We start from the raw sequence: 14,183 nt of genomic DNA on the forward strand, positions 1-14,183 counted from the left end.
AGGGCCTGTCTGGGCCGTGGCGCTCGGGTTGGGGGTCTCCCTGGGCTCCTGCTGCTCAGGGCAGTGACCGGGTCTGGCAAAGGGAGTAGCCCTGCCCTGGGTCCTCTCCCAGCCGCCCGGCCGCAGGGGGCCAGGCCTGCGATGGGACCAGGGGCCAGAGGTCACACCCAGGCTGTTTCCTCGCCTGCGCAGGTGAGCTGGGGTGGGGGGGCAGGGAGCTCTGGATGAGGGGCTGGGCTGGCGCAGGGAAGGGACGGGAGCCGTCTCCGTCGCAGCAGACCCGTGGGCCGGGGCAAGGCAGGGCATGACTCCCAGCCTCCCCTCCCCGCGGCTCCTGGCATGGCTATACCTGGTGCCTGCCTCACCTGAGCAGCTAGCAGGTCCCTCCCTTCCCGGCTCAGCTCCGGGAGGAGGAGACGGGGGAGGGAACCTGCTCCAGGAACAAACAGCCCAGCCCAGAGCCGAGCAGGGCGGAGGGCCGGACCCCTGCTGCCCGGGCAGGTGGCACCCTGGACCTGGGGCCGAGCAGAGACAGCCACCCAGGTACTGGCCCGGCCCAGCCGGGGCGCCGCAAGCTCCCTGCTCCTGTGCCGCGCAGCCCTGGGCCCAGCAGCCCCAGGCAGGGCCTGCTCCTGGGCGTGTGGGCAGCCCGGACGCCTGCACCGCTATGTCCCAGCTCCACTGCTCCGGGCCTCGGCATGAGCCCCCTTGCCCCGCTCCTCTGGGAGGAGCAGCCCGGCTGGTACCTGCCCAGGGATGATGGCAGACAGGGCGCGGCCGGGCAGGGGCCCTCGGCCTGCAGGGCAGGAGGTTACGGGGCCAGCGATGGTGCCAGGCAGTGGCTGTAGGAGGCGGCTGGGCCCCGCAGGTGACACGCCTGCCTCATGGAGCCAGGGAGCGCCTGCCTGGGGCGCTGGGCTCTGCGGGGCGCGACCCACGTGGGGCTGGCTGGTCCCGGCTGCCCGCGGGTGTCAGCACATGCCCCGGCAACAAGTACCGTGGCCAGGGTCCTTGTGTGGGGAGCCCTGTGGGCGTGAGCTGCTGGGCCCTGCCGGGGCCATGGCAGGGCCTGGCCCAGCGCTACGGGGCCGGGGCCAGCGCCAGGGCAGGGCCGGGCTCCTCCCAAAGGCACCAGCCCTGCTGCTCCCGCATCCCTCCCCTCCCTGGTGGCCTGGGAACAGGGGCCTGGGCCGTTTCCCAGGCTGGAGGGAGGGAGCGCGGGAGGAGAGGGCGGCCCACCCCCTGTGTCCTGTGGGGCCTGGGGCCAGCACCGCATTCCTGCCTGGCTGCTGCGGGCACCCGGGGAACACGGCTGCCCCTTTGTTCCCTCCGGCTCCCGCGCCCACCCGCCTGCCCCACGCTCCCAGCGCCCACTCCCCCACGTGCTAGGCGCTGTGCTGTCCACGATGGCCACGGTGCCCCGTGCTCGTCCTGCATGCAGGGCTGCTCCTGTTGTGCCCCGGAGGTCGCTGAGGCTGTGGGCTCTTCCACAGCCAGCAGTCCGGGCAGGTGGGCAGGGGCAGGCCCCCAACCCGGGCTCTCCTGTGCCCCATGCAGGCCTGGGCTGTGGCAGCCAGGAGCTGCGGTGCAGGCCGCGGGACGCCCCTGCCTGCCCGGCACGGCCCGGGTGCATGTGTGTCCGTGCGTGCACGAGCGAGCCGCCAAGCAGAAAGAATCGGCTGTGACATTCCCGTAGCCTGGCGACGGCCGGGCCTTTCAGCGCCAGGCCCCAATTTGAATAAGAATCACGCTCCATCCCCCCCGCTTCCAGAGGGCGGGCGGCTGGGCCGAGGCCGGGGCCAGGCTGGGCTGAGCAGGGTCGGACTCGCTGGGCTGGGCTGGGCTGGGCTGAGCCGCTGTGCTGCGTTTGCCCATTGCCGCCCTGCCGGGCAGTGAGTTTCTGCACCGCCGGGGTTCTGGTGCGCTCAGCACCGTCCCGCCCCGTCCTGTCCTGCTTGGCTGCGGGCAGCGTGTGAGTACTGGGCGCGCGCCTCTGGGCAGGGGCAGGGGAAAAGGAGCCAGAGCCATGCCATGCCCTGTGGAGCCAACCCCGGTGCTGGGAGCTGCAGGGCAGGGGGCTTGGCCGGTGCCTGGGTCGGAGGGTCCACGAGGCACTGTTGAGAGTGAGCCCAGTGGGGAGGAGCGGGCAGGGCTGGGGGGCGCAGGGCACCAGGCCCTGCACCGATTGGCTGCCCACCTGCCTGCTCCAGGCTTTTGCTTTCCTGCCCCAACCTGGCCTGCGCCCAACCTGCCCTCGGGGCTGAGGTGGGGGCCGGCGGAGGGCGCCCTCCTGGGTGCAGCCGCCCAGCCCTGCTCTCCCTCAGGTTTGCAAAGGGGTTGGGGGCCAGTGAACCCCTGCCCCGGCGTGTCTGGGCCCTGCCAGCTGTGACATGCTTTGCCCGCCTGTCCCCAGGCTGGACCCGCTGCTGCGCATGGAGCTGCTGCTCACCCTCCTGCTCCTGGGTAAGCACCAGCGCTCCCAGGGCAGCCAGGCTGGGGGCCCTGGGCAGGCGGGGGGCTGGGGGTTCTGGGGCAAAGCAGGGCCATGTCTGCCCTGGCATGGCCATGCTGGGCTGTGCAGGTGCTGGGGCCCTGGGCAGCCCCTGGCTTGGCAGGGCCGAGCGGCCGAGCTCCCAGCGCCGGCCCCAGGATTATCCCTAAATCCCGGCTCGCAGCCCCAGCTGGATTAGGCAGCGCCTGACTGCGGCTGGCGCCTCCCAGGGCTGTGCAACCCCTGCCCTACAGCCTGGCCTCCCCGGCCTTTTTGGCCGCTGCCCACGGGCACGGCCCCTGCCTACGCTTGTGACCAGCCCCGCCAGGCACGTGCCCACATGTCCAGTCCCATGCCACCAGGCTCTGCTGGGGGTGGGGAGGGATTTGGGAGCCCCCTGTGCAGCCAGGGCAGCTCTGGGCACCTCTGTTGCCACGCCAGGCCTCGCAGACAGGCTGCAGGTGGGTGCGATGCCAGCTCGGGGGTGCAGCCCGGGGGGTGCAGGGAGCCAGGGGCTGGGGGCAGGGCGGGGAGCGCAGGCGGCTCTGTCACCCCAGCTCTGTCTGCAGCCCAAGCGCCAGCCGCCAGCAGCGAGGAGGAACCCGATCTGCCGGCAGAGGCCCAGGGCTGCGCCGAGGGCAGCTGCTACCCAGCCACAGGGAACCTGCTGGTGGGCCGGGCCGGGAGCCTGAGCGCCACGTCCACGTGTGGGCTGGCCGGCCCCCAGGAGTACTGCATCGTCAGCCACCTGCAGGTATCACCCTGCCGCTGCCTGGGCCGCACTGGCGTGTGCGCAGGGGCCCCGCACAATTGCCACACTTGTGGCTGCCCTGCCTCACCTCGGTGCTGCGCACCTGGCTGCATCTGGCCGTGTGCCCGTGCGTTCTCCGCACGCTGATGAGAATGGGCCCGGCTGTGGTGGAGCCGGGGCAGGGGTGCAACTTGCATGTTGGCTGTGTGCATGTGCAGGCACACTGAGCAAGGCAGTGATGTGTGTGCGTGGGTGGCACGGGACGGGGCAGCGATGCGTGGGGGTGACACGGGATGGGGTGCTGTGTGCCCAGGACTCGGAGAAATGTTTCATCTGTGACTCGCGGGCGCCGTGGGGGCATGAGAGCCACCGCATCCAGAACATCATCTACCTGCAGGGCCCCGGCGGCCAGCGCTCCTGGTGGCAGTCGGAGAACGGTGAGGCCAGGGCATGGCACCAGGCAGGGGGCCCTTGTGGGCACCCTGGGCCCCTGTGATAGCCCGGCCTCAGGGCACCAGGGGCCACAGCCCGGGCATTCCTGCCCCCGTACCTCCATGCCAGCCCCTGGGATGGCTCCCTGCCCTGGCACCTCTGCAGGGATGAGGAAAGGGGCAAGGGCAGGGAAGGCGAGCTGGCCGGGGAGAGGGCTGCCCCGTACACACCCCCCTGCCCCGGGTGAGAGGGGCCAGGGGTGACCCCTCCTGCTCCCCAGGGGTGGAGCAGGTCAGCATCCGCCTGGACCTGGAGGCCGAGTTCCACTTCACCCACCTCATCATGAAGTTCAAGGTGACCAGGATACAAGGGGGGGCGGGGGGGGCGTTGGAGCATGCCTGTGCCAGGGGTGCCAGCGCCTGCTGCTGTGCTGTGCCGGGCCGGGCCCCGTGACCGCGCCGCGGCCCATGCGCCGGCTCCCCGCAGACCTTCCGCCCGGCCGCCATGCTGGTGGAGCGCTCGGCCGACTTCGGCCGCACCTGGCGGGTTTACCGCTACTTTGCCTACGACTGCGCCCGGCTCTTCCCCGGCGTCCCCGTCCAGCCCTCGGGCCGCATCGACGAGGTGCTCTGCGACCAGCGCTACTCTGAGATCGAGCCCTCCAGCCAAGGCGAGGTCAGTGCAGGCGCAGGGCTGGGGCAGCAGGGCACAGGCTCACGGCGCTTATGCTCCAACCCCCCATCCCGTGGCCCAGGTGATCTTCAAGGTGCTGGACCCATCCATCCCGGTGGAAGACCCCTACAGCCAGGACAGCCAGGGTATGGGGTACAGGGTCTGGGGCAGGGCGGGCACCGCTGGGGCTCAGGGCTGCCCGGCGCAGCTGCAGGGGGTGAGGGCGACAGGGCCAGGAGGGGCCGGGGTAGCGCTGAGCAGGACGGTGCCCCCAGACTTGCTGCGCGTGACCAACCTGCGGGTGAATCTGAGCAAGCTGCACACGCTGGGTGACGAGCTGCTGGATGCGCGCCGCACCGTGCTGGACAAGTACTACTACGCCGTGGACGAGCTGGTGCTGCGTGGCAGCTGCCTCTGCTACGGCCACGCTGCCCAGTGTGCCCCTGCTGCTGGGGGCCCCGCCACCACCGATGGCATGGTACGGCGCTGGGGCTGGGCTGGGCACGCGTGGCACTGAGGCAGCGCCCCGTGCCCTAGGCTCAGCACCACCCGCTCCCGCACAGATCCACGGTGGCTGCCAGTGCAGACACCACACCGCAGGCCCCAACTGCGAGCGCTGCCAGGACTTCTACCAGGACCTGCCCTGGCAGCCGGCCCAGCCCTCCGACCCACACGCCTGCCGCGGTGAGACCCCCCGCCACGGGCCAGGCCAGGCGCCTCCTTGCCCCGGTGCCCACGGCTGCCCTGGTCTCAGGGTCTGGACTGGGCAATGGGCGTCAGGGAGCGGGTACCTGGGGGCAGCACGGCGTTGTGGTGCCTGGAGACACCTGTGAGGGGAGGCACTGCCCGTGTGCACCGGTGACGGCTGCGCCCCTGCCCCATACAGCCTGCGAGTGCAACGGGCACGCGAGCCGGTGCCACTTCGACATGGCCGTGTTCCTGGCCACGGGCAACACCAGCGGTGGCGTGTGCGACGACTGCCAGCACAACACCATGGGGCGGCGCTGCGAGCTCTGCAAGCCCTTCTACTACAAGGACCCCGCGCGCGACCTGCGGGACCCCAGCGCCTGCCTGCGTGAGTGCCCTGCCCCAGCCCTCGCCTCCCCCAGGGCTCAGCTCTGCGTTGCCCCTGGGCCTCGCACCCTGGCCCAGGCGCCCTCCAGCCACGCAGCCCGATGCCCTCTGGCCCCAGCTGGGCTCGTGGTGGTGCCTGTCCCTGGAGACCGGTCTGGGTGCTGAGCCAGCTCCCCAGCTCCGGGGCCGTAGGCCCCGCGCCCCCTGTGCTGCCTGCACCGGAGCAGGGCAGGGCTGCATCAGTGCTGCTGTGCCCGTACCTGCAGCCTGCGACTGCGACCCGGTGGGCTCGCTGGACGGGGGCGTGTGCGACGGCCACACGGACGTGGCGCTGGGCCTGATCGCGGGGCAGTGCCGCTGCAAGGAGCACGTCCGGGGTGCCCGCTGCGACCACTGCAAGGAGGCCTTCTACGGTCTGAGCCTCAACGACCCCCAGGGCTGCCAGCGTGAGTCCGAGGCGGGGTGGGGGGCTCCTCAATGCTCACCTGTGCCAGGTGCTGCAGGGCCAGGACAGCGCTGCAGGACCCACAGATGGCATCACTGGGGGTCTGGGCCATGCATTTGCCACGTGGCAGCTGCGCCCCCATCCCAGCCCTGCACCTGCCAGCGCCCTGTGTCTTGGCCTTGCCACACTGCTGACCCTGGGGTCCCCACGCTCCCGTGTGGCCAAGGCTCCGGGCATATGGAGGGCTTCTGCCACGCGGTCCCGGCAGCCAGTGCCCGCCAGCACCTGGGGCTGGGCCGGGCCACGGGTCTTGAGGCCCAGCTGTGACAGGTTACGCTGCGGTGCCCAGGGCCCTGAGGGTGGGTGCTGGGGTGCGGGGCCGTGGCGAGTGCACCGTGCTTCCCCCAGCCTGCAGGTGCGACCCGCGGGGCATCATTGCGGGCAGCGCGCCGTGCGACCACATCAGCGGGGACTGCTACTGCAAGCGCTTTGTCACGGGGCGGTACTGCAGCCAGTGCCTGGTGAGCGACCCCCGGCCCCCGCCCCGCCCCGCCCAGCCCCGGCCCCGTCTGACCAGCTCTCTCCGCAGCCTGAGTTCTGGGGCCTGAGCTACGACGTTGCCGGCTGCCGGCCTTGTGCCTGCGACTTCGGGGGTGCCTACAGCAACAGGTAGGGTTCCCTGGGGGCAGCGGGACCCTGCACCTGGCCCCCCGGGCACAGCCACCCTGCACCGTGGGTCTGCCTCCCTGAGTGGCGCGTGGACAGCTGGACAGAGCTGCCGTGCCCCCAGGTGCTCTGCAGAGGATGGGATGTGCCCCTGCCGCCCCAGGCTGATGGGGCGCCTGTGCGACACAGTGCAACCCGGCGCCTTCTGCGCCCCCCTGGACCACTACACCTACGAGGCCGAGCAGGCCACGGGCCACGCGCCCGCCCACCCCCAGCTCCCGGTGAGTGTGTGACGGGGGAGGGGAGGTCACACCCACGCACTGGGTGCAGTCGGCTCTGGGTGCCCCCGTGGCTGTGGGCAAAGCCCCGCGGACACGTATGGGCCATGGCAGGTGTTTGGCGCCAGCCCACGTCAGCCAGACTTGCTGCCTGGCGAGCATGGGCGCAGCGGTGTCATCGATCCAGATTCACGGACATTCGGGCTGGAAGGGACCGGGAGGATCATGGAGTCCAGCCCCCGCCCAGGGGCAGGAAGTCAGCAGGGATCCTAGGATCCCAGCATAAGCCATGTTCTCCTGTGGGATCTCCCAGGCTCCCAGCTGTGCTGCTTCCCCCCCACCTGCTCCCTGTGTCTGGGGTTTCATCCCCCCCGGGGCGCTGGGTGCTGCAGCCCAGGCTGGGGCTGGGGCCGGGCTGCGCCGATGCTCCTGCTGGGACCAGGCCCGCAGGGTCCTGGTGGAGGGTCTTGCCCCTGTGCTGCACTGGGGCAGGGAGGGATTTCCCCCCTGCTCAGACCGGTTGCACAGGGGGCTTTGCCTTCCTCTGCGGCGGGGGCACGGCCTGGGCCTGGGCTCCCTGAAGTGTCCATGCCCCCCCCGGCAGCAGCAGGATGTTGGCCACAGGCCCCCTGTGTCCCGGGTCAGGGGTGGGGGTGATGCCTGGGTGTGTCGGGGTGACTGTGTCGCGTGGCTCTGAGGTCGAACCTGAGGTTTGTCTGGGCGGGTTTGGATGGGCCTGATCCTGCCTCAGGCAGGGCTGGGACCGCAGGTGACTTCCGCGGGTTCGTGCCAGTCCCGCAGCTCTGGGGGGGGTCCGTGACTTGGTAACCGGTGCCCCCACACAGGGCGAGGTGCGGGCTGAGGCCCCCGGCGACTGCCTGGAGCAGTACAACGGGCTCCCGCACGGGCGGAAGGGGCGGCTCCGGCGCCAGCGCAGCGCCTGGCGACCCCGGCTGCAGCGGGCGGCCCCGCGGCGTGGCCGGCAGCTCCCCCACAAGGTGAGCGGGGTGGGGTCCTGCCGTCGGCGAGGGCATGAGGGTGGGTGTGGGGGCCCGGGCCGCTGACGTGTCTGTGCCAGCAGCCGGACGTGGAAGCCGTGGCGCGGGAGCCCGGGGGCCGCATGCTGACGTGGACGGGCCCCGGGTTTGCCCGTGTGCGGGATGGCGCCGGCCTGTCTTTCCTTGTGGGCGACGTGCCCCTGCCACTGGAGTACGACCTGCTGCTGCGCTACGAGCCCCAGGTGCGTGCGGGACAGCAGGGCCGGCACTGGGGAGCCCACAGCGCCGTGGGCCCAGGCGTGATGTCCCATCGGCTCCGGGCGCCGGCACTGGGCTGCGGGGGTGGGGGCAGCCCAAGCCCCCCTGACCTCACGTCTCCCCACAGTCCACCGAGGACTGGGAGGCGGTGGTCAGTGTCCGCTCCCAGGCGCTGCCCTCCAGCCCCCGCTGCGGCAACGCGCTGCCCTCGGAGCAGCTGTACCGCCAGGGCCTGCCCCACACCCAGAGGTGAGCCGGGCGGGCGTGGGGGCGCAGGCCAGCGCCCCGGCCCCAGCACCCATCCGCCCGCCCGCCCAGCTCAGCCCCTCCCTCCGCCCAGGTACGTGCTGCTGTCCCGGCCCTTCTGCTTCGAGCCGGGCAACCGGTACGTGGTGGCCGTGCGGCTGCAGCGGGCGGGCGCGGCCCACCGGCACCCCGCTGCCTTCATCCTCGTGGACTCGGTAAGGGCCTGAACCCCGCGCCCTGCCCTGCCCTGCCCTGCCAGCCTGGCCCAGGCCCCGGTCCCGCTGCAGAGCCACAGGGCTGCCCTAGCCCAGCCCCGGGCCTGGGGCCTGGCTCCAGGCTGTGCTTCAAGGGGGCAGTTCTGCCCCCCAGCTGCCCAGCCACGAGCTTTGCCCCTGCCCTGCCCCAGCCGTGCTCAAGCCAGGCTCTCCCCACTGTGCAGGGGGGCTGGGGAGACCCAGTTCCCCCCGTGGCAGCTCCGTGGCGGTGGGCGCTGGGGTGGCAGGCAGTCCTGGGCTCCCCCGGCTCCCCGTCAGCCAGGGCTTGCTCTCTCGGTCTCCCCCCTCAGCTGGTCCTGCTGCCGCGGGTGATGGAGCTGCCCGGTTTCCACGGCAGCGAGCCGGCGGCGGTGCAGCGCCGGGAGGAGATGGAGCGCTACACCTGCCTGGAGGCCTTCCGCATGGCCACCATGCCCGCCCTGCCCGAGGCCTGCGCCCGCCTGCTCTGCAGCATCTCCGCCCTGCTGCACGACGGTGCCCTGCGTGAGTCCAAGGGACGGGCGCTGGAATGACCGCTGCCCCTCGGCCCCGGGTGGTGAGGTCCTTGTCCTGCCTGTGCCGTGGGGGGCCGTGCCACAGTTTCCCCGTGGTGCAACGGGCCCCCTCTCCCCCCGCCCCCCAGGCTGCCAGTGTGACCCCCAGGGCTCCACCAGCAGCGTCTGCCAGCCGCTGGGCGGCCAGTGCCCCTGCAAGCCCCACGTAGCCGGCCGGCGCTGCGACCGGTGCGTCCCGGGCACCCACGGCTTCGGACCCGCCGGCTGCAGCCGTGAGTACCAGGCCCCCGTCCTCCCGCGTCCATCTGTCTGTCCATCGGATAACGCCCTGTCCTGCCCCCACAGCCTGCGCCTGCTCCCCTGAGGGCGCGCTCTCCCGCCTGTGCGACCCCGCCACTGGGCAGTGCCGATGCCAGCCCGGGGCCGTGGGGCGCCGCTGCGACCAGTGCCAGCCAGGCCAGTGGGGCTTCCCCGCCTGCCGGCCCTGCCACTGCAACGGGCACGCTGAGCACTGCGACCCCCACACAGGCGCCTGCCACCAGTGCCGAGACTTCACCGCCGGGCGCCACTGCGAGAGGTGGGCGCGGGGCAGACCCTGGCGCCAGCCGGCTGGGGTGGCCAGGGACGGCTCGGCGCAGCGGGCGCGGGGCTGGCGGGGAGCTGGGGGCAGTGGGAGGGCTGCTGCAGGGGTGAGAGCTGATTCTGGGGTGCCTTGACCTCTGCCCCCCTGCCACCCCCCACCGCCGGCAGGTGCCTGGATGGTTACTACGGCGACCCGGTGCTGGGCTCGGGGCAGCAGTGCCGGCCCTGCCCGTGCCCCGGGTATCCGGGAACGCGGAGCTATCACGGCACCGCCTGCCACGCTGACAAGGAGACCCGCCACATCGTGTGCCTGTGCACGCCGGGCTACGCGGGTGAGCCAGGGGGCTGGGCCGGGCGGTGGGGCCGGGGGCTGGCCCCGGGGCTCTGGCACCTGCTGAGACCTCGGTGTCTGCCGCAGGGCTGCGCTGCGACCGCTGTGCGCCAGGGTACTTTGGGGCGCTGGAGCAGGAGGGGGGCGCCTGCCGGCCCTGCCAGTGCAACAACAACATTGACCCCAGTGACCCCGAGGCCTGCGACCCACGCACCGGGCACTGCCGGCGCTGCCTGCACCACACCGACGGGCCCCGCTGCGCCCAGTGCCAGCCCGGCTACTACGGCAATGCCCTGCAGCGTGGCTGCCGACGTGAGACCGGGCTGGGCTGGTGGCACCAGGGGTGGGGGACAGGGCAGCCTGCGCCCACGTCCAAGGGCGGGTGGTGACTGGGGACTGGCAGGGGTGGGGGGCCGGGTTGGTGTGGGCAAGAGGCAGCGTGGGTGTCCCCCAGCCAAGCCCTGGGCCCCTCCCTGCAGGCTGCACCTGTAACCAGCAGGGAACGCTGCCCTCCCACTGCGCCTCCGGCACCTGCCACTGCGACCGGGCCACGGGCCACTGCGCCTGCCGTGCCCACGTGGTGGGCAGGAACTGCGACCGCTGCGCCCCGGACTCCTGGAACTTCGGCGGGGAGCACGGCTGCCAGCCCTGCGCCTGCCACCCCGACCATGCCCTGCCACGCGGCTGCAACCTGGTGAGTACCGTGGGCGCCAGGCCAGCAGGGACGGTGCCAGGGAGCCCATGCCCCGGCTGCACTGAGCACTCTCTGCCCTCCGCACAGTTCACGGGGCAGTGCGTCTGCCGGCCGGGCTTCGGGGGCCGTGTCTGTGCCCATTGCCAGGAGGACCACTGGGGCGACCCAGAGCGCGAGTGCCGGGGTAAGTGTGAACCGGTGCAGGGACGTGACTGCGGGCAGCTTCAGGTGCATGCTGACACACTGCTCCCCCACAGCCTGCGACTGCGACGCAGCCGGCGCAGAGAGCCTGCAATGCGACCGTGCCAGCGGGGGCTGCACCTGCCGCCCGGGCTTCACAGGGCCACGCTGTGACCAATGCCACCGTGGTGCCCAGAATGACTTCCCACGCTGCTCCCCCTGCCACCCCTGCTTCGGGCCCTGGGACCAGGTGCTGGGGCAGCTGCAGGAGCAGCTGAGGTCGCTGCAGGAGCAGGCGCGGGCACTGCAGGAGGGCGGCCCCATGCCAGAGCTCAGCAACAGCCGCCTGCGGGAGCTGGAGGAGAAGCTGCAGCGCGTGGAGCAGCTGGCCAGGGTGGGGGACAGTCCGGGCACCGCCGCCCTGCACCAGCTGGACACCCTGCTGGACAGCACCAGGCAAGGGGCACGCGCCAGCTGGGCGCGATCAGTCTGAATGTGGGTGGTCTGGGCCCCTCCCCTCCTCTGGGCTGTGCAGCGAGTGTGCCAGGCCTCGGCCAGTGCACAGGGCATGCTCTCACTCAGCCCCTCTGGCATCACTGGTCCCCCACTAGCAGGGGCTGTGGAGGCCCTGGCCTGGGTCAAGCTGGCCCAGGTCCCCTTCCCTTCCACCATCCTCCCAGCTCCTGGGCCTCAGCACCACCTGCCCTCTGGACCCTGGCTGCTGGTGGCTGCCCTGGCCTGGGGAGGGGGCTGAGGGAAGCGGGGAGGGGGGACACTGAGTGTGCATCCCCCCAGGAGAGATCTGGATGAGTTCTGGCAGCAGCTGCAGGAGGTGGAGGGGCGGCTGGACGGGGCGGCGGGCAGCGCCACTGGGCAGAGGGGCCGCCTCGACCGCCTGAGCCAAGAGCTGCAGGAGCTGAACAGCACGGCCACCCGCCTGCGAGGGCAGCTGGGCACTGTGGTGGGCACCGGCTTTGGGGGTAAGAAACCCCCTCCCCGCAGCTGCAGACATCCCTGGCCGGGCCAGCCTGGTGCACAGGCCTGGCTGATGGGGGTGCTCCCAGCCGCACCCTGACGCCTTCCTTGCACCCGCAGAGTCCTACCGCAGCCTCGTGGCTGCTGCCCAGCACTCCCGGCAGCAGCAGCAGCGGGCGCAGGATGCAGTGCAGGGCCCGGGCAGCCTGGTGGGGCACGCCCAGGCAACGCGGCGGGTGGCAGAGCGGGTGCTGCGGGAGCGGGGAGATGCCTTCCGCAGGAGCGCGGCCGCGCAGGGGCGGGCACTGCGGGAAGCCCAGCGCCGGGCCGCAGCCCTGAGCATCGCCCGGATCAGCCAGCAGGTGAGGGCTGGGGCAGCACCCTGGGTGCAGGGCACGTAGGGATGCCCGGCACTAAAACAAACCCGTCTGTGCCCTGCAGATCTGTGGAGCCCCAGGGCACCAGGGCTGTGATGGTGCCCCCTGCGGAGGGGCATTGTGCCGGGACCACATGGGCCATCGCCACTGTGGGGGCCCAGGCTGTGTTGGGGCCCTGCCCGTGTCTGTGAGGGCACTGGGCCAGGCTGGGAACACCTCGCTGGAGCTGGAGAGTGTGGCCCAGCAGCTGGGCACCGTCGCCCTGCAGGTACTGGGAATGCAGGGGCAGGGAGCGGCCGCGGGACAGCCCCCAGGTGCCCAGTGCTCAGCACTACTCCCCCTCGCAGCTGCAAGAGGCACACGAGCTGGCCCGCAGTGCCAGGACCCATGCCCAGGAGACCCTGGGCCGGTCGCAGGCGGCCAGGACACACATGGAGGAGTCCACGGCTGGGCTGCGGGATTTCATCCGGCGGATCAAAGCTTTCCTGGCAGGTAGGGGTGGGCGCCGGGGCTGGGGCTGTGCCATGCAGGCCCTGGGCTGCACCGCCTGCGCTGAGCGCTGCTGTGTCTCTGCAGAGGAGGGGGCCGACCCCGAGAGCATCGAGCTGGTGGCCCGGCAGGTGTTGAACATCTCGCTGCCCAGCAGCCCTGGCCGCATCCACCACCTGCTGCAGGAGATCCGTGACAGCCTGAGCGGCCTGGACAGCGTGGACGCCATCCTCAATGGCACGGCCCGTGGGCTCGCCGCCGCCCGCGACCTACTCGCCCAGGCCCGGCAGGCCCAGTGAGTCACTCGGGGGAGGGCAGGGCAGGGCAGCGTGGGCGTGGGGCAGGCTGGCGAGGGTCCGGTGTGGTGATGGCGCTGCCTCATGTCTCCCCAGGGAGCGAGCGGAGGGCTCGCGAGGAGCTGTAGCGGAGATGCAGGGGGCTCTGGCGGCAGCAAGGGCCAAGGTGGCGGCAGCTGGGGCTGCGCTACAGGGTGCCAGGGAGGTGGTGCGGGGCGTGGAGAACCGGGTGAAGGAGGTGAGTGGGGCAGCACGGGGTTGGCTCTGTGCCCGACCGGGCCTTATCCCTGAGGGCTGGGGCTGCCTGGGGCAGGAGGGGGTGCGAGGGCCCGGGGGGGGTGCAGGCCTGGCCTCTGTGTGCAGGGCACAGGTGGCGTGGGGGCTGCTCCTGTCACCCTGGCACCCCCGACCCTGGGCAGGTGGAGCGGAGGCTGCAGGCGCTGGAGGGGACGGAGTCGCAGCTGCTGAGCCGCCTGCGGGAGCTGGCCCAGGCCGCCGGCGCCCTGCAGGAGAAGACTGAGGCCACGCGCCAGCTGGCCACGCAGGCCCGGCAGGGCGCCGAGCGTGCCACGGCTGCCACGGGAGCGCTGGACCAGGTGAGGCAGCCCCAGCCCGACTCCGGGACCCGCGTGCAGGGGTCTGGGCCAGGCAGCGGGGCCGCCTGACCGTGCCTGTCCGCAGGCGCTGGAGCGGGCGACGCAGCGCTACGGCGAGCTGCGCAGCCAGGTGGGCGACCGCGCCGGGGCCTCGGGCGACGCGCTGCTGCGGGCCACGCGCCTGGCGCAGGACGCACGGCGGCTCCTGGACAAGGCCAGCGGCAGCCAGCGGCGGCTGGAAGGTACCGGGGGCGGGAGGACCGGGACCGGGACCGGGGCCCTGCCCTGCCCTGCCCTGCGCTGCGCTGCGCGGCCTGCGCTGAGCTCCGTGTCCTGCAGAGCTGGAGCGGCGCTTCGAGGCCAACGAGGCGGCGCTGGAGGCCAAGGCCGGGCGGCTGCGGGCGCTGGAGCGGCGCGTCGCGGGGCTGCTGGAGGACATCCGCCACCGGGCCGGCGCCTACGCCACCTGCTAGCGGGGCGGGGCGGGGCGGGGCGGGGGGCCGGGGGCCCGCGCCGCCTGCACCAATAAAGTCCCGCATCCCGCCGCTGCCGCCTGTGTGTCCGCCCGCCCGGGGCCCGCCCG

At 72.5% G+C, this 14,183-nt stretch overlaps 1 protein-coding gene across 3 annotated transcripts; it reads left to right on the forward strand.

Annotated features, from left to right (window-relative positions):
• Window positions 1–279: 279 nt before the first annotated feature.
• On the forward strand, window positions 280–14,148 carry LOC102565881 (laminin subunit beta-2). Of its 3 annotated transcripts, none has more exons than XM_059716094.1 (35): window positions 280–543; window positions 2,414–2,463; window positions 3,061–3,245; window positions 3,556–3,679; window positions 3,955–4,028; window positions 4,161–4,349; window positions 4,429–4,492; window positions 4,622–4,824; window positions 4,910–5,030; window positions 5,233–5,421; window positions 5,687–5,866; window positions 6,274–6,386; window positions 6,455–6,534; window positions 6,656–6,812; window positions 7,655–7,807; window positions 7,888–8,049; window positions 8,193–8,314; window positions 8,406–8,526; window positions 8,877–9,069; window positions 9,209–9,352; window positions 9,426–9,657; window positions 9,831–9,994; window positions 10,081–10,305; window positions 10,473–10,687; window positions 10,775–10,871; window positions 10,945–11,323; window positions 11,663–11,847; window positions 11,963–12,204; window positions 12,284–12,487; window positions 12,567–12,711; window positions 12,796–13,003; window positions 13,101–13,242; window positions 13,424–13,600; window positions 13,686–13,842; window positions 13,940–14,148. In XM_059716094.1, the coding sequence occupies exons 1-35, from the start codon at window positions 305–307 to the stop codon at window positions 14,071–14,073; spliced, it is 5,769 nt and encodes a 1,922-aa protein (XP_059572077.1). In that variant the 5' UTR covers window positions 280–304; the 3' UTR covers window positions 14,074–14,148. The 3 variants fall into 3 exon arrangements, with proteins under 3 accessions (XP_059572077.1, XP_059572078.1, XP_059572079.1); XM_059716095.1 differs by having other exon boundaries at window positions 7,891–8,049; XM_059716096.1 differs by lacking the exon at window positions 280–543 and adding an exon at window positions 1,573–1,972.
• The last annotated feature ends 35 nt before the right edge of the window (window positions 14,149–14,183 follow it).

The sequence above is a fragment of the Alligator mississippiensis genome, chromosome 12 (assembly GCF_030867095.1).
Source record: "Alligator mississippiensis isolate rAllMis1 chromosome 12, rAllMis1, whole genome shotgun sequence".
NCBI lineage: Eukaryota > Metazoa > Chordata > Crocodylia > Alligatoridae > Alligator > Alligator mississippiensis.

Coding starts and splice junctions, on each gene's coding strand:
- LOC102565881 (XM_059716094.1), top strand. CDS start 305: ATGACTCCCAGCCTCCCCTCCCCGCGGCTCCTGGCATGGCTATACCTG. Junction 9,353..9,425: donor CGGACCCGCCGGCTGCAGCC/GTGAGTACCAGG, acceptor CTGCCCCCACAG/CCTGCGCCTGCTCCCCTGAG. Junction 9,658..9,830: donor GCCGGGCGCCACTGCGAGAG/GTGGGCGCGGGG, acceptor CACCGCCGGCAG/GTGCCTGGATGGTTACTACG.